This window comes from Perna viridis, chromosome 9 (assembly GCF_037379345.1).
Source record: "Perna viridis isolate PV_CMFRI_1.1 ecotype Kerala chromosome 9, ASM3737934v1, whole genome shotgun sequence".
NCBI lineage: Eukaryota > Metazoa > Mollusca > Bivalvia > Mytilida > Mytilidae > Perna > Perna viridis.
In genome coordinates this window covers 33,433,109-33,452,399 of record NC_142453.1, presented here as the reverse complement: position 1 = coordinate 33,452,399, position 19,291 = coordinate 33,433,109, and the positions used below count along the sequence as shown (strand labels likewise).

At 33.6% G+C, this 19,291-nt stretch overlaps 1 protein-coding gene across 2 annotated transcripts; it reads right to left on the bottom strand.

The window, feature by feature from the left end:
* Positions 1-3,686: 3,686 nt before the first annotated feature.
* LOC148607906 (carbonic anhydrase 2-like) lies at positions 3,687-17,941 on the bottom strand. 2 transcript variants are annotated; one of them, XM_088545364.1, is made up of 10 exons: positions 17,809-17,941; positions 15,107-15,171; positions 11,516-11,545; positions 11,114-11,284; positions 9,637-9,794; positions 8,643-8,738; positions 7,504-7,567; positions 6,879-7,036; positions 4,582-4,716; positions 3,687-4,388 (listed from the first exon to the last, which is right to left on the bottom strand). In XM_088545364.1, the coding sequence occupies exons 2-10, from the start codon at positions 15,159-15,161 to the stop codon at positions 3,783-3,785; spliced, it is 1,473 nt and encodes a 490-aa protein (XP_088401490.1). In that variant the 5' UTR covers positions 15,162-15,171; positions 17,809-17,941; the 3' UTR covers positions 3,687-3,782. The 2 variants fall into 2 exon arrangements, with proteins under 2 accessions (XP_088401490.1, XP_088401489.1); XM_088545363.1 differs by lacking the exons at positions 15,107-15,171; positions 17,809-17,941 and having other exon boundaries at positions 11,516-11,642.
* Between the last annotated feature and the right edge of the window lie 1,350 nt (positions 17,942-19,291).

Below are 19,291 nucleotides of genomic sequence, written 5' to 3'. Positions count from 1 at the left end.
TTCTTTTTTACGAATCAACGGTTAACAAACAATGGACAAAACTTTCCAAAACAACTTATTGAGTAGTTTTCAGAAAGTGTAAGCCGTTGTTCGATTTATCAGTACGCCACTAATTACCATTAGTCCAAAAAAGAACTAACGAAAAAATTCAGTCATTTTATCAAAGTTTAATTCTGAATGTATAGCCGCGAATATAAGTTGGGTTTCCGAAAGTCCTTTCGCCAGTTTATCACGAACTTGCGTTAACTGTAAATTTCGCTTGCTTCGTTGTGATGACTTGCGATTTCAAGATCAATAATCCAGTAAGACCGTGCATGGTACATGTATGTGCGTTTCAGCTGTTGGACGGAAGAAAACCGATTTTTCAATCGCCCAGCGTGCTGGACTGAAATTCAAGAAAAAAAAAATAACCGAATACAATTTATTATTTTATAATTTGTTCTTGTCATGGCAGGTTGACTTTTTACCGCTGTCTTTCACAAAATCATTTTAAAATTCATTAACAGTATAAATGTCCTAAAAACATTTGTTTTCATACGATAATTAGGAAATTTTAAACTGCCGTCATTAAAATCAAAATGAAGCTGCCTTTATTATAGAAACTTGATCATTTGAAAGGGTATACATTTTTCGTATATCGGCCGTCTGTTTCGTGTAGAACATTATTACTTACTGCTGGTGTGTAATGTCCTTTGGGGTCGTTTGTCTATACAAATCGGCCATTCATGTTTTGTGTTGGTCTATAATTATTCAGTCATTTTTTTTTTTTCAATGTTTACTTCTGAATGTATTTCCGCGAATATAACTTGGGTTTCCGACAGTCCTTCCGCCAGTTTATCATGAACTGGTGTTTAACTGTACACTTCGCTTGCTTTGTTGTGATGACTTGCGATTTCAAGATCAATAATCCATTAAGACCGTGCATGGTACATGTATGTGCGTTGCAGCTGTTGATCGAAAAAAAAAAGATTTTTCAATCAACCAGCGTGCTGGACTGAAATTCAAGTAAAAATAATTGAATACAATTTATCATTTTATATGAGGCTGACTTTATAGCTGATCTGATCAGAAAGAAAGAACATTATTTGGCTAGATCCTTCAATCTCAGTTTCCGCTATATAGATGACGTGTTATCTTTAAACAATCCTAATTTCGGGGATTTGATACATCGCATCTACCCAAACGAACTTTAGATAAAAGATACTACAGACACTGTGAAGTCAGCCTCATATCTTGACCTACACTTAGAAATCGATGGTAAAGGAAAACTATTGACCAAACTTTACGACAAACGTGATGACTAATCATTCAGAATTGTCAACTTTCCTTTCATCTGTGGCAACATCCCTTCGGCTCCTGCGTATGGAGTGTTCATATCACAACTCATACATTATGCCAGAGCTTGCCGAAACTACGCAGACTTTTTGTATCGCGCTAGAACTCTAACAAATAGGCTTCTGGAACAGGGTTATGTTGCTACAAGATTGAAGTCATCACTACAGAAGTTTTATGGTCGCCATCATGAACTCGTGGATCGTTATGGTGTATCCATCAGCACCATGAAAACTGATTTATTCAACGGGTCAGTTTTCCTTTCCTCGTTTGTCTACCCCGGACTTGACTTTTTATGAGCAACTCGGCGGGTGTTTCTAATAAAGCAGAGGACGCTTACCCTACCGATGCACCTGGTCCGTGCTCCCAGTTTTTAGTGGAGTCCGAGTTGCTCATTTACTTTTGTTACTTTGTATGTATTATTTTAGTTACTTTATGTTCTTTGTTGTGTATGTCTGTTTTCCATGTCTGGTCTTTGTCCCTGAATTACATTCTTTTGATTACCGCTATAACCTTGGTTCCCTTGATTACTCTTACAGTTAATTTAATGATAAAAAGGGTAAACTTAAATTGAAGACTTTTTTTCGAGAGAAACGATATTTAAAAAAAAACTGCTACGAAAATGCCTTGGTTGTCTGTCTTCCGTTTTCGGTTTTTAAAATCCAACTGCAAAGGCAAAAAAAAGGAAAGCAAGAATGGTAGTTTCTTTTCATCAAAACAACTTTTAGACTTTGTGCATACTAATTCCATAAAACTTCTCGAATCCATGTTACCGGGCGAACATCCGGCCGACCAAACTTGTACCGTAATACTTTCATATGAAAAGGGCACAATACACTCATCCGCAAATGAATACCTAACGAAAATAATAATTTAAAATATGCATATAATGAAGAATAAGTCTTTGAGAAAGTCAGACAAAATGGGAAAAGTTTGAAACATGAAAGTCAAAACTCCGACGATCTGACAATATAGTTTCATTCACATAAATCTTCTCTGTTTGAAAGGAACATTTTGATCACTGCATTACAGCGTAATTGGTACTTTTTCAATAGAATATTAGGATATTGAGGTTTTTGAGAGCGCTTCGTGACCTTGAAATGTTCATTTGCAGTGCATTTTAATGACATTTAAATTCATTTTAAGAAGATAAAATAAAAAATGGCGTCTTTCTTTTTGATTCTGATGGTACACATTATCAAATTACAGTGTCTTTATGATGGGTTCTTGCATAACATGTTTCACACACAGACACTGTTTAATCCCTACATAAAGACTGATACTTACATGTAACCATATATCTATGATGTACCATAGTTCACGGAAAATTAGATGGACATTTTGCCAAAGTAATGCACGAGAAATTGCAAGCAGTCTCCTGTTTTCACATGCCCGGCTACAATACAAACCCTTTTCAGTGCGTCATATTTGTAAATAGGACTACACGTCAAAAAGAGTACATGCACTTGTTTTGTGTAATATGATAGCAACGTTTGAGGGTCACATATGTACCAATGATTTTTTTTCAAAATAAGAAAGAAATGAAGACAAACCTTTTAGCTTTTTCATTTGAAAACAATATGATAAAAATGCAGATCGCAAACTAAAAAACAAAGTCAAATTGGCGGTCTGGTTCTTGGGTCAGGTTTAGGCTAAAAACCACTAATTCCACTTCTCATAGGCTTCTATGCTAATTTCATAATATTCAATGGCTTCTCTAGACTTTACCTTAACTTTAACCTGCAGAGGACTATATATCAGCATGATTCTACATATGTCAGCTCACAATCCTCAGAATGGCATGTGGGGTAAGCAGACTTGCAGTGCAGTACTGGTCACCGGAAGTGAAGGGTCTATAAATAGCATGGGAAATCCCAGTGTTTTCACAAGATAGGGGTATATTTAAAAACCAATTATGGAGATTAGGCTTCACATCACAAGAAGCAAAATGCACCTATAAAATGTACAGAAATGTTTTTCCTTTCAGAAACTGTTTAAATTTTTTAAATAAGATGAGAACTTTTTTCACAGCACTATGAGGAACAGGGGTAATTTCTGTGTAGGACTATTTTTGTGCACGTTCCAAATGCTCATTGGTTGAATTGGTGGTCTGTAATCTGAAGCGAATTCAGCTCACTTGAGCATCACAGAAGACCTAATTGAAAGTCAAAACAGATTAACTCGGAGACCGTCAAAACAATAGTTCAAGCAACAGAACAATGAAATGCTGCTCGGGCTCGTGGTTACTTTTTTACGAATCAACAGCATTTCATTGTTTATCTCTATCATGGTTATTACATAGTCAACATTGAACAGGAGAGCGTGGTTGCAATTGACTTAGTAATGTAAGAAAGTTTTTTTTTTGGAAATGACCATTTTTATTATTATTCTTTTCACTACCAAAAAATGAGTATGATACGTTGAATATTTGTAAATTATTGAATTCTTTTCTACTTATTTCCTGGATTGCCACGATTTAATTTCTTAAGTAACGCTAGCACATACGTCCAACGTTTATCATTATTTAAGTTGGCACTGCTTGTCTTTTCTGTATCTTGATCTTTTGTTTTATCTTGTTTATTTTCAGTGTGATCAGATTTTGGCTTGGTGTTCTTAGCGTTTGGCTTTGTTTCGGTTTCCTTGGCGTTTGGCTTTATTTTGTGTTTCGAAGTATTTGGCTTTGTTTCGGTTTCCATGGCGTTTGGCTTTATTTTGTTTTTCGAAGTATTTGGCTTTGTTTCGGTTTTCTTGGCGTTTGGCTTTATTTTGTTTTTCGAAGTATTCGGCTTTGTGTTGGTGTCCTTAGCGTTTGGATATGTTTTGGTGCCCTTCGCTTCAGGCTTAGCTTTGGTGTGATGATTGGCACGTGTCAGTTTCTGCTTAGAGTTCTTAGAACTTTTTTTAGCTTCAGTTTTGTGAGAACCAGGTTTCGGCTGAGCATGTTCAGTACTTTGTTTAGCTGCACTCTTTGTTTTAGCATGCTGTTGGTGGTGAGTTTCATGCTTCGGTTTGTTCTTGTCATGACAGGTTGACTTTTTACCGCTGTCTTTCACATTCTACAACAAAATCATTTTAAATTCATAAAGAGAATGAATATCCTAAAAATATTTTTTTTATACAAAAATCAAGAAATTTTAAATTGCCCTCATTAAAAATAAAGCTGTCTTTATTATAGAAACTTGATTATTTGAAAGTGTATACATTTTTCTAATATCGGACTTCTGTTTCATGTAGAACATTATTACTTACTGCTGGTGTGTAATGTCCTTTGGGGTCGTTTGTCTGTACAAATCGGCCATTCATGTTTTGTGTTGGTCTATAATTATTCAGCAGGTGGTGAGATCCTTGAGCCTGTTCCTCGCATAGTTTTCGGTACTCATTTATCTGTAACGAAGAGCAAAAGTCATAAATTCTAAACACACATTAATTTATACAGTCCATAAAGCTTACTTTCTCATCTACTTCCTCGAGTTTACATTAAAATCAAAGAAGAAAAGAAATGTACTAAATATCTAAGCATCTCCACCAAAAAGCTGAAAAATGTTTGTTATAAGAAAGTGTAATGGATGGACGGATGGACAATATAAGGTGATTGCACTATGGGGTATAATGTCTAATGTTTTACACAGTAGGAAAGAAATAAGGGTTATTTCCCTTTGACTGAGTTTACAATAAAGAGTTGCAATAGTGTAATTGATTTGGAAGCTGATGGGGTGGTTTATGTATTTGATTGGTCATGCTCAATATAAATCAAAGTGCTCATGCACTAAATCACTTCATATCGATCGTTTGAATTTTTAAGTCTCAAATAATTGTCAAATTGCATTCTGATTACGAAGGACATTACAAAAAGCACACATCAATTTTATAATGCATTGTAGCAGTGCGTCAGTTTGCGTAATATTCAGGTTCGATGTCGGTTTACATGGAACACCAAGATAAATGAACACAAAACACTCCCAACATACTGCGTAATTGGACTACAAACTACTAGTTGACCTTTCCCGGTTTCTAATATTTTCAAGTCGAATTTCAATTTATCGACCTCCACGTCGAACTGTCTGTCAAATCATTCAAACAATCATTTAAATTGCCACAATCATAGAAATAAATCATATCTTTAGATACATGTCTCCCTCAACTAGCTACATTCTTCAGTTCATAAGCTTTATAGCTGAAGTGCTACACGTTATCGTATAGACACCTATGTGTCGTTTAAAGTGCTTAGTTTTTGGCTTCTAGTTCCAAACACACGTACATGTACATTAACATAAACCCCGAAGTCCTAGAATACAATTTCAACAATTATGTATGGTGCAGACAACTCTAGCCATGCACTTTAAGGCCCTGGAGTACATGCAGCTCTATTATCTTTACACATGGCCAAAATAGCTCAATAGAAGGATTATTACAGAAAGCAATATCATCAGACCAGACTGACACCATTCCCGATAAATGCATTACCGAAATTCCTATGCCATCGTCTAAGTCAAATTTTATTTGTATTTGGCATCTCCGGGCTTCCGATGTCGCTGGCGGTAACCGTAATGAAAATACACCATACAGTGAGTGATGGTTTCGGGGGTTATGCTACTCTTTTGTTAAACATTTGGCAGAAAATTGAATGGCAAATGGTTGCATGGAACCCCTTTCTTTATATAAGTTTCTTGATCGGATCCACTGCCCCTTTTTGTAAATATATTTGGATCCGCCAGGGCCTGCATGAAATATCAAAAGACAGATTCATCTGTCCGACTACTTATAGTTTCGCAGGGTGTTCGTTTCTATCTATATTATGCGTCTAAAAATAAGTAGACAACTTCAATATATCAACATTGAACGACCGATTGCATAGGAATAAACAGGTACTGATCACGTGGTACTGATAAGGGATTAGAGCTCAACTAATTTTAATTGGATCTCTGTTAATACAAACGTGCAATCCTAATTAATCAGTAAATTAAGTTCGCGGTAAAAAATATTTACTGAGATTGTTTATTGATGTAATTAACATAGAATTAAATTTGATATATAAGAAATACCTATAAAACGGACCTAACTATCCGCATTTGAACCTAAATAGGGTATGCCAGTGGGACTATTTTACTGCGGTAGTGTAAGATAATTGCAGATGATATCAGGTTTTGCAAATCTAAAGGTTCTGGCGACTGCTATATCAATTCTGATCTTCCATCTAAATTGATAAAAAGTAGATCTAGAGGTTCCCCAGAGATCAATATATTGGTCTTTGCCATCTTTTGTATTGTTACATGTAAATGTAGTAGTCTTTCAAGGACATTCTTCTGTCAAGCTCTTTGAAAAAAGTAGTCTTACATTTCATTGGCAATCGCATCACATCACATCTCATATTTTTATAGGTACTTGATTGTGAATATTAAAAAAAGATTGGCATTGAATTTCAGAAGATAGTCTTGGAGGTGCCATGTAACGTAAAAAGTACCATAATTCTTGCAGGTATAGATCCCCTATATATTTGTTTGCGAGAGTAAAATCAAACATTACTGATACTTGATAAATTACTTTACCTGCCTTTCTGATATTGTAATAGGATTCATAAACACATTCCAATCCACACTTTCAAAGCATCCTGGAGTGGTCAAACTTCCTGGATAAGTGTAGTATACATACGAGTCTTTTGGAAACAATGCCGCAAGAGAAAACGATGTTATATATGCAGCTTCATCTGCAAAAGTAAATTAACTAGAACATTTTCTTGTTATAATGTTTTTTTCATTGCTTTAGATAAGAACTTGAAAGGCAATGATGTCATTTAAATGAAAAAAAGGTCGAAATAACGTTAGTGGCAAAAGTTAGAAAAAAAACTCTCCAATGTAAGAGCCTCAAATTCAACAAAGTCGGAAAATAGCTTGCTAGACCACCTTTGGCATTGGTGTAGTGTCCAGTAGTTCTGGAGGAACAGGCCGTGTCAAAAATAAGGAATTTAGTGTATGTTTAAATACTACATACAATGCAATTGTATCCTTAATGTTTTTTTTTAAAGTTCTAGATACATATCATATATCATCTACAAGCAATGACGTCAACTCATGTAGAGTTTAACATCCCCCTATGTCTGTAACCTAGCCTAACTCCTAATACATCATGGGGCAATGAAATCAACAGTCACTATGAATTTTGTTAATATCCTACCTTTGTACACAATATTATGCATATGCTTGATGATTTCTTGGAAAGCAGGATTTTCTTGGCCAATCTATAAGTAAAATGTATAATAATTTTGTTATATTTATCTAATATTTATAGAAGAAAACATGGTCCTTGATATTCATGTGTATTTGAATGCCTTGATAATTGTTACGTTTTCCTCCTGTAACAGATGTTTTGGTAAACTTGATATCAACTAAGGATATTTCAAAACACACTATGGTAGTACACATTCACAATACTAAGTACTTCCCAAATTCAGAATATGTGGCCACTGTCTGGCTCATTTTTGGTAATGGTACGACTAAAACACATTTAGGGAATAATAATAAAGAATGGCTAGGACGACATTTTTTCCCCGAAATAAAAGGCAAAACGGACCTTAAGGAGATAAAAAAAACACAAGGAGGAGGGATCTCTTAATGGCCTTATATGCTAAAGGTTCATATTTCATAACGAATGACGCCAAGCAAAAAAACGCAGGACCTACAAACGCAGGATAAAGGAAATCATCTGTGCCCACCCCAACCCCGACAGAAAGAAAAAAAAGCTTCACATTATATGTCTAGTAATTCCCAGGTTGTAGACGGTGGTATGTTAGTATAGACTCCTAAATGGGACCTTTCTGTAAATGGGACCTTTCTGTAAAAAGTCAGTAACTCATTGCATGATTTAGTAGTGACCAGCTACAGCAGTACTGAGAGACATTGCTATTTCATTCTCTGGACCCGTCTCCAATATTTACCTGTATTGGTCCTCATTTGTAATTAATTGTAACAGATTCACAACTGAAATGATTATTTTACTTGCATATGGTCTGCTGGATTACATGCAAGTCCTGGCCAATGACTATGTGTTACCATATTGAGCTACATGTACTCATAAAAATAATTGGCATCTTCAATGTCATTGATATACGTTCTAAAAATAAACTTATTACATTTTTCTAAAATAGTCCCAAAATCGTAGTTCTTAAATGGGTTAATTTATTCAAACTTAAAGCTGGAAGGCTTTAAAAAGGATGACATGTGCCAATTTCTTTATCTATCTTACTCATTCCCAATGGATTAATAAATTTGTATGAAATACAAAATATCATGTAGAATGTTTATATTAATACTTACTTGAAACATGAAAGCAAGAACAGCAAGTCCTGACGGAGTCTTTTTATAGGCATCGTGAAATTTACTGTACTTAGATGAATACGTCACAACGTGCATCTGTAATATTATTCCATGTACAAAATAATTTAAATGTTGTAGAAAATCATTTCGATTCTTATATAGACATCAATTTTCTATCAAAACATTATTTTAAAAAGCGATACATTCACCAATGTAAAATTATATTACATATATGCCATTTACTTGGCCTGTCTAAATCTAAACTGATCACTTAAATTAATCAGAAATCAAGTCCCATCATACAGGTAACAGTTTCACTTCATTTTGAACCTGTGGAAACTAAATACCTTATTGTGCAGGCAAATTATTCAGTCCAGCTCTGTTTTGTTCAAAAAACGTTTCCCTCCATCAGATTTATTGCAGTATTTTTTTCTGGTATTTTCAAAAGGTATTTTCAAAAGTAATTTTTATTTCTTGCTTTTTTTATCTTTAATTGATAAGGCAAATAAATACAGGTGGAGGCATCAAAGCAAGAGGTACATGTACGATACGTTTGTTTTCATTTCCAAAAAGTATCACGCGGATGAACAAACGACTTTTCATTTTTGTTTAGTTTAAACATACTTTATAATTGCTCAATGCAAAAGGGATCAGACACAAGTGAATCACTTAAGATGTCCTCTCCAATATACAATATTACAAATAACTGAAACTGAGCATGCATCATAATATAATAATTGAAATATATAGATGTGTTATAGAGAAAGTGAGTGATGGCGAGTGACGACCATGTCAACATTCCGGTGAACAGATGGAAAATTATACAAAAAGAAATCCTTTTGAATGTTTTATGAATTCTTGGACATGTTTAAAACCACTGACATTTTCTTCATCAGAAAGGCCATGATTACCTCTGATTACGAGTTCAATAAATAAAGAACACTTTGCAACCCTCCTCATACAACTACCCTTCACAAAAAAAGGCTCAAGATACCTCCATGGGATAATGGTGACCGTTAATGCTGTGTTCTGAGCCATGACTATCATTAGAACCCCAGTGAAAGTGGAACTGCTGAACGATGTAGGGTCCTTTCAGGTCGCCTCCTCTCACGTTTATAATGCCTGGACTAGTATTGCCGATCTCAACTTTCGCTGCAGAAGTATGATAGAAGCCCCTAATCAGTTATAATAACACTTTTAACTGTTCCGATTAATCATTAAGAACGTGTCTCGAAAATATAGGGTTATCAATGTAGAACTATGTATTTATCAATGCCAAATATTTTTTTGAAATTGAACCATTTTACTTCTGTTAACGGAACTGATGACTGTATTTTCAATGTTCAGTCGTACCATACTGAATTATGTCGTTTTAAGGAACTTAAAATCAAAGGTAAAGATTAGGAAATACAAGCTTGTAGCCCAAACTATTTGAGTGTCATTTACAGAGTTATCTCCCTTAATTTTGAAATCTACAGTGCATTCTATATAATTTTTATCTCTTAAGAGCACAGGTTATATGAAAAACCACATGTTAATTTCTGTTTACTATGACATTTCAAACAAAATATCAAAAATAAAAATATGTAGGCTTTTTACCCATGAATCACATTTTGCATGATCCTTAGCTGGAGTGCTACTTAAATACAAATACATTTTTTTCATGTCTAGGGATACATAATGTTTTTGTCCTTGTGTATTTAAAAGAGATCCTCCCTGTTGAAACCAAGCTCTACATCTACCATCAATAAATAAAATGTGATTTATTCCATGTGAATTCTTCCTCTTTTTTTCTTTTTAAAACCATTTTTCTATTTCATTGACTTCTCATTTTAACAAAATAATAGATCTTCTAAATACCAACAGCTACAAATAACAAGTACAGTATTTTACTAGTTCTATAACATAAAATTTCGCATTTCTTTGTTTAATCGTTCATGTTTTCATTGCATATTTTCATTTTGTTTTGTTTATTATAAAGTCCCTACATAGTATTATGTTATAGAACTAAACATCTCATATGTACATATTGTTTGTACACCTATAACATTGCATGGGGTTATTTGTGTTATTTATGACCATAGTGTGTATGATCGTCCTTTCTGGGCTTGTTCATTGTTCTGCGTCTTTCATCACTTATCCTTGTATTGATTATACCACTTTGACATACATGTATTCTAAGATCTCTGTAATTTAAAACAGTCACATGTTTCAGGTCAGGAAATTGCCCTATGATTGTCTAGTCCATGTACCTTATTTTTGTATACTACATGTATTGTATATAGATAGTTGATTTGCCTTGGTACAACTAAGTGGACATTTTTGGTGCCCAAAACAGTTTTTTGCTTCAAGTCATACCAGTGTTGATAGCTAGTAAGTGCCATTTTGGTTTTTTTAAGTCATAATGCTGAGTGGTTGTCTCATTGACATCCACCCTTCCTCGTTTCTGTCCCACTATTAAAAAATATTACCCGTATGACCGTTGTTTTCAAGCAGGAGCCGGAGATTGTCGATCTTTTTCAGGCCACTGAAGTTGAATGGTTTAAGTTTTTTATTAACAATGACCTTGCCAGTGTCAATGTCAATTGGAGATTGGTGCTTTCCTCCACAATCTGGATATTTCTTTGACCATAAGTTAGGAGCTGTAACAATTAAAGATACAAATGTTACTTTGGCCATACAACTTGTTCTGGTGAATAGCAAACATGTAACGGAGATATGATTTTACATGTACTTGTAACTAAAATAATATTAGGTTACTGTATACTAGTACATTCATATCTATCACCACTTTAAATTGACAAAAAAGAAGTCCTGCGTGTATACAAGTATGTTTGATATTAAAATGTAAAGTACTGCAGTAGTATACTTACGAAGGTGGCCATGGTAACTCCAATGAGCACCTGAAATATGCAGAAAAGTATTATTGAGTAATACTACTAACCAATGAAGCAACCTGGGTAAAGGTATTTTAACTTTTAACATGTAGTGCTGAATTAAAATTGGAAGTCAGAAAATTTACTGAAAAATAAAAGGAAAGCTTTTGAATGTATATATTACTTTATTAGTATATTAAGTTTTTGTTCAATTATGTATCTTTTTATTAAGAGTTAGTCAGTCTTACTCCAAGCAATAGGCTAGGCAGTTATTGAATGATCATAATGCTCACAAATTCTTGTATTTCATTTGAACAATACTACTGATATGATGTCGTCTTACCTTCACCTCCACAATTTTTATGCTTTGGAAGTATTAGTATGTACTTAAAAACTGTGAGCAAAGTTCATTAAAAAATACCCCCCCCCCTAAAAAAAAACAAAAAAAAACTAACAAACAAACAAAAAACAAAACAAAACAAAACAAATAACAAGATTAATTTTTTAATCTTCAAACAGGAAGTTCAGTTTTGCTGACGTCGCTCGCTCTAATCACGCGATATGGCGGAGACATATATAAATAAAGCTTCTGTCAAAATGGCAATTGACTGTGATAAGTAGTTGCCGGAAAAAAACGCTGCAATTATTGTAGTAAAGCAACATGGTCAATATGTTTAGATTTGTCAACTGGAAGTTGACTTTGCTATTCAACGAAATGGCATTTCTTATATAAAGTGTCGGTCAAAATATCAAGTGGTTGCAAAGAAACATGTGGCGATACCGTAATCACAATATTATAGCTCAATGCTTAGAGTAAAATGAACACGTATGAAGTACCATTCAATGTAAGAATCAAGCAATTGGTGGCACATTATAATTCTCAATTTAGTCTTTTGTGCCTCAAATATATACATTTCATCTAAAAAAAAACAGCTGAAAAGATATTTAAGTTCATCCTGAGACATCTGTAATGTGGATATCTTTTGACTAATTATATAAAGAAAAAGTGCGAAAAAAGTTTCCCGCCATTTTTTCATAGCCATAGTGCATTTCAAGTAAATTCATCCTACAAATATCTTAAAATCGTAAACTTTAAACACGCTTTTAAAAAATTTTTATTTTTGGAGGTAATCAGTTATAAATAGTTGGTTTAATGCAATAAAATCTCTTTGTATTTTTTTCCTTTATATACCACACTTTATACACATTTTGCCCGATTCTTAGGCGGAGAAGTACTTATATAATCCATAAAAATAGCTTACTGCATTGTTGACTTATCTCTAATATATGATAAAATCACTCAAGAACATAGATTTAGGATAAAGGACGTTATTACAGTCAAAATATACATGGTAAACTGCTATGTCAAACATACTGGTCTTGACTCTTGAGTAATAATTGTTTAATTTGTACACATATACGTAACAAGCGCAAAAATTTTGACCCTGTCAGATTGTTTTGGGGAGAGATATCAAACTTGAATAATACAGTTGTAAGGACATTTGATTGCACAGGATAAATCAATGATAACCAGAATAATGCAGGTTCCTTTACTTAAATTTATAGAATTTGTGGAAGACCAATGCATTGGCTTAAGTTTACAACTATTACATTATAACTCGGAGTGTCTGAAAAAAAAAGTGGTATGTACACTAAGGCCTTCCATTATTAAATAAATTGTTCAGGACTACCAATAATATAAATACAGAATTGTGGAGCAATTTGCTAAAAAATCAATCTGAATTGAAAATCTTTCTCATTCACTTTTGAACATGATAAAAGTAAAGAGCTTTGCCTAGCGCGGCATGCGATCGCACCGTGTTGAACTCCGTTCACTGTTCACTTTTACCATCTGTTGTTTGGGGAACGAGAGGTATGAGGTATATGTTTATATTCTTTAATTGTCAAATCCCGAAAATGAAAAGCACGTGTACTTGTTACAGACGACACAAACACTACTCAAAAACTAATGAACAAAACGGATGACGGAAAAATGCCGTTTCCGGAAAATAATAAATTGAAGAGAAATCGAACTCAACTCGTGTATATAATATCACTTGCGGCAAGAGTGGACACAATATAACTTTTCAAAGACACTTGACATTGGAACTTACAGACACAACGACTGGTTTTGACATATTTTTTTCACAAAATTTGAACTTCAATTAATTTCCTTGAATCCATGTAACTCCAAAACCGTAGAGATATCTTTAATCAGATAGAAACACGTAGATAAGGGTCCTCATAAGGCCATACAAATTAAATGCCAGTTTTCTGTTACCCGAACGGTCCTTTTTTCCCTCGACCCTTAGCCATTTTATCAGCAAGATGAAAGTAAACAAAAGAAAATCTGTATTTTCCCTTTAAAAACTAAAGTACAGTTTATCTTAGTCAGTCCGGTGTTTGAGTTAACTGGGTGTTTTCACGTTTGTCAAAGCGTATCGGCAACCAACTCGTTAACATTAAGTCAGCACGACACGAGGCTATAAGTACGTTTATATGTTGTCATATGGAAAACAAGTCTGTTATTACAGCGATTCCTAATAGACAGATTTATATAGGAACCAGTAACAAGGGGAAGTGGACAGCAATATTTCACACGACTTACGATTTGGATGTATTAAAAACCTGCGCCGAAAAAATAAAAGGAAAAAAAGGAAATAAAAAAGAAAACGCCGACCTTTTTTGTTTAGAATGTTACCGTGAACAGGCTTAAAGAATCTAATGAGAAAAATATCTTAATCTGACCAAAAATGTAAACAAATTAATTATTTTCGCGTGGCCTACTTTGCCTAGTATTACTCGAAAAAACGTATTTGATAGCTGAAATCGTATTGAAAAACGTAGACATGAATTTTTATGAAGAATATAAACAAAATTTAGATCCCATAACGTTTCTAATATGTCTAATAGGAGACAGTAATCAATGGAACCAAGATTCTAGCAGAAATCAAAATGAATGCATTCCTGTGACAAAGACTAGACAGGGAAAACAACGGAAGAACATGGAATAAGCAAAAAGATACGTCCAAAGAAACAAATGTAATTGAGCAACTCGGAATCCACTTAAAACCCGAGAGCATGGATCAGGTACACTGGTAGGGTAAGCGTTCTCTGCTTTTATAGAAACACCAGCCGAGTTGCTCATAAAAAATCAAGTCCGGAGTAGATAAAGAGTAAAAAAGAACTCCTAATACAAACCTTTAAAAATATACACTGGCAACAAAATCATCAAAATCCAATAAACAAAAAACAACTGGTTTGGACACAGTATTTAACAAAATTTGAAATTCAATTAAGGTCTCTATCAATTCCATAATTACATCACCTTCATTTAAGTCCCTCATTTTCAAAAAATGGGACCAAAGTTATCGTTATAAACGAAAATTAACGGGCGTCAGTAACAACGAGGAAGACAGCAAAAAATAATTACTTTTTATGGTCGTATAACAACCTGATGTAACATATTTAGATCGTACCTTATATAAAAATGGATTTTGATTTTTAAATGCTATTTGTTTGGTTTTTCTTCTTATGTTTATTGTTATAATTTGTTTGTTTTTATTTTTTGTTATACAAAAGTCTTACCTGCATAAACAGTGGTGATCACAGATAATACGGCTACAGCCGCATAAACAATCATGTCCAAAGCACTACAATTGAAAGAAAATATGTCATTTGTTTATTAATTACCCCATCACATTGTCAAGCGAGTTAGATGCTTGCTTCCACGTTTTTTTTCCAGATTTGATCACTTGGGTACGGTCATCACGGATATACATGTACATGTAGCTGGTCATGCTTTGTTGTAACATCTACATGGATGTCTTATGTTAATTTGAATAAGTAAAGTGCAAAATACTTTTTAAGATTACAATCGACTGTATGGTTATCCATTATGTCTTCTTTCCTGATATTCGATGATTCTCCAATTCCGTGGAAATGACAGCCCATGACATGTTCAAATCACTTTGGACCAGTATATTCACACAATGATATAATCTAAATAAATAAAAATAACGGTTCCGCGGTTGTGTAAGCTTGTATGCTAATTCTACTGTATCTGTTGTACAATGCAAGAACGTTTTGAATAGATAGTTAAACAAAAAGAGAAAGGAACGTAAAATATGCCCACATTTAGTACCTAACCTATTATGCATAAATATGCTAAAATAATGGAGTTATGTACCTGCAAGGAAATTGCGAAAGAGCTCATAAGGGACTTCTTTATGTTGCATTATATTGCCATATATCGAATATGTGAGAAATGAAAGAGTATTTTCTATATCTACAGCGCCGTTTCAAAAAATGAGTCGTCATAGAATCTATACAAAATTGTTTCTTTTCAAAAGACAAATGAGATGCAATAATACAAGAATTATTCTCTTTATGAACGAGAAATTTCTAGAGACTGAACCATGGTTATGGTTTTTAGTCTTCATTGCCAAGTTCCAAAATACTAGTGATAAGATAATCAAATTCATGGGAATCTTTCAACTTTGTTATCTTTTTTTCAAACGAATTCAACTTATCGTAAAAATCATTCAATTAGGCCAAAATTAATTGTCTTGTTTCCTGCTACCAGCAAGAAAAAAATAGGGTAGGTCGGTAGGGAAGTTAATTTTCAAAAACATTTAGTTAATGGGGAAATAATTTAGACTTTAATGGTGCTTGGGTCAAAATGAAAAAAAAATACGGTAGTCAGAAAAGAAAAGTAGGCAGGGAAGCTGACTTCAATCAGGAAACCGACATGTCTTTTTGCCCTTTACTAATCTTTTTTTTATCTCCCTTTTGATGAATTTGAAACTTTTCATCCAGACTGATGATAGGACAGCTTCACAAATGTGTTTTTTTTTTCTTTTTAAGTGGCACGGTGTTGTTCTCTATTTCAGTTATAAGGAAATAATCTGTGTAGAGAATATGTTCAACTTCTTTCAAAATTTGAAGATTTAAGTGATACAGACCTTGTATGATATATATTTTTGAACTTGAGGTTATTTATGGTGTCTTCCTGGAATGCCAACATTTTATATGTTACCTATTCCTTGAATGCCAACAAAAATACTTCAATAGATGTTTATATTATAACAATATGTGTTTTTATAACAATTAAAATGTTTTTATATGTATTTAACTGTTGAGACTAAGTAGTGAAGTTGATAAATGGAACATTTTATACCTTATATCACATGGAAAACAGCAGATTAAAAAAAATATGTAAGAATATAATAAACTTGAATTATTAAAATTGTAAAAATAAAATGAATTTTAACATTTGTTTTACTTTTATTTTAAGAAATGTATGAATTATATACAAAAATATTAATGATATTCAGAAATTTAACATCAATAAATATTACCCTACCGGTGCACCTGGTCCATGCTCCCAGTTTTTAGTGGAGTCCGAGTTGCTCATTTGATTTTGTTACTTTGTATGTATGATTTTAGTTACTTTATATTCTTTGCTGTGTATGTCTGTTTTCCATGTCTAGTCTTTGTCCCTGTAATTTACCTATCTGTTAATTAGTATGACTGTTTTGATAAGCATGCACCATTGTTGTGAAAACCACTGGCACCTATTCCTTGAAGGCCAACAAAATTTTACAGGTAAATTGTGGGTAGATCAAAGAATGTTGGCATTCGAGGAATAAACCTTATTTATTACTCTTTTTTAATAATATTCATTCTATTTTAGAGAAAAATATTACCGGCATTACATGCAGTGTAGTAGTTTAAATAAGAAATGATTATGGTGGGGCTGAAAAAAGGTAAACACAATGAGCAAGGAGAATTCCATGCTGTGATGGTCAGAGAGTCGATTTCACCGTTTTCAAGGCAGAAGCAGTCATACCAGTCTTATTCCTCAATGAAAATCGATGCATGAAAGCTTATTTTTGAGGGCACAATATCTGCAATCTGCATGCAGCTGTTTTTCGTAAATTTTGAGAATGAACTTGTTTCACTTGAGATGACGAAAAATCGGTGGTGAGAATTACTTGCAGACGAGAACTACTCCTTGGGCAGTACATGCACATCTCTCACATATTTCGGAGATTTTTTTTGTTTTGGTTGGTCGATTTTCTCATGTTTCTGGACCAGCATAATAATAAGTTGGTATTTAAGTCTTCTTTTCTCCATTGTGGAGCGACGAGCCGAGCAGTGACTGACGTTGGTTAGCAAAAAATGATGTCCAAGAAAAATGGGGTCAAAGTTACTATAACTTTTTATAAATTTAACGTTAAAATCGTTCAATTGAATATTTAAGATTGACGAAAATATTCAAGACTTACGAGGCAATAACTTTAAAACTTCATAATGTGTTATCTTTTGACTTTGTTTTCAGAATTGTCTTCTCTATCTGTGCGGTCAAAACTAAGTACACCTCATCCCATAATAATTATGTAACACTAGTTATGATTGGATATGATAATTTTATGACGTTCTTATCAACGTCACAATTAAGAAATCGTTGAGGGGTTTCCCCATGTTCTAACAGACAAAAAAACTTTTGAGTGAAATGAAGTCTTGACTTCTCAATTTTCCATTTGTGGGATCAGAATATTTATTTTAGAAATTTTGCAGGTCAGAAAATTTATTTTCAACCACATCGAGGCAACCTTATTTATTTCAATTTCATATAACGGTGTACCGGTGGTGCATCGGGACAACGGTCAGAATATTGAATATTTTCTGTAGTCCTGAGGTGCATGCCAGAATGATTTATTTCCAAATTAGACAATGGAAGTCTAAATATTATCTTGAACAGTATTGTGTTCAAATACGTCTCCGAACATAATAATATCTTAAATGCTTCTATAATAAATGTATCATTTAAAGTGCTTTGTAGTAATCGAATAAAGTCTCTTGGCTTGTTACGAAAACCGAAATATTGCTATTAGAATGTGGAGTTATCAAATCAATATAGATATTAAAATGTTCGAAAATGGCTGTTGTTTTAGTATTACAATCATTAATCTTTGAAAGATGCCGTTGATTGTGGAGGGAAAGCATTATACGATCACAAAAACGTCCATTTTCTTATGTGGACGGGTAACATTAAGAAATGCTTGCTTCCCATTTCACCAATATATCTAAGTTGTTTCTTGGCGTATTTTGATAAAACAAACTTTTTTGGAACGAGAAGTTTGTGCTGCAGATGATGTTATGTTTTTCATGACGTAATGATAAGATCAAAGCGTATTACAATATCACAAAAATTCCCCTTTGATGTGGACATTGTAAAAATGGAAGGGAACCGATTTGAAGACAAAATGTTAGGCTTTTTTTTATTTAAAGTTATGCGAACAGCTTTTTTTAATCGGGACTTTCATTAACTATATTGACATTTTATGACATAACCCCAATGAAATTATACATAAAATGTTCAATCAGTCTTTTCGTTAAAAGCCTTTTTGTCCGTATTTCAATTATGTCACAAATCTTAATTTGTTCAACGTTGGCCATTGGCTACACTCTTGCTTACTGTTTTAAAATATAACTACGAAGAGTATTTTTACCAAAGTATAATATTCACGCTTAAAGGACTGTATAAGTATTCAGAATATCATTTTTATTCTAAAATTGATACAGGGAAGATAATGTAAACTTATAGAAGGGTATGAAAAATTCCCAACGATGTTAGAACTCAAATTTGCAAAGCAAATTTTTGTCGTTCCCTCCACGGGACTCGAACTCGTACCGCTGTGACATCTATGGCAACACCGCCTGCACTAAGTCCAGCGCCCTAGACCACTCGGCCAGCTAGGCTATATA

Coding starts and splice junctions, on each gene's coding strand:
- LOC148607906 (XM_088545363.1), bottom strand. CDS start 11,627: ATGTTAAAAGTTAAAATACCTTTACCCAGGTTGCTTCATTGGTTAGTA. Junction 8,739..9,636: donor GTCACCATTATCCCATGGAG/GTATCTTGAGCC, acceptor ATAATATTACAG/ATGCACGTTGTGACGTATTC. Junction 4,389..4,581: donor AAGGACATTACACACCAGCA/GTAAGTAATAAT, acceptor ATTTTGTTGTAG/AATGTGAAAGACAGCGGTAA.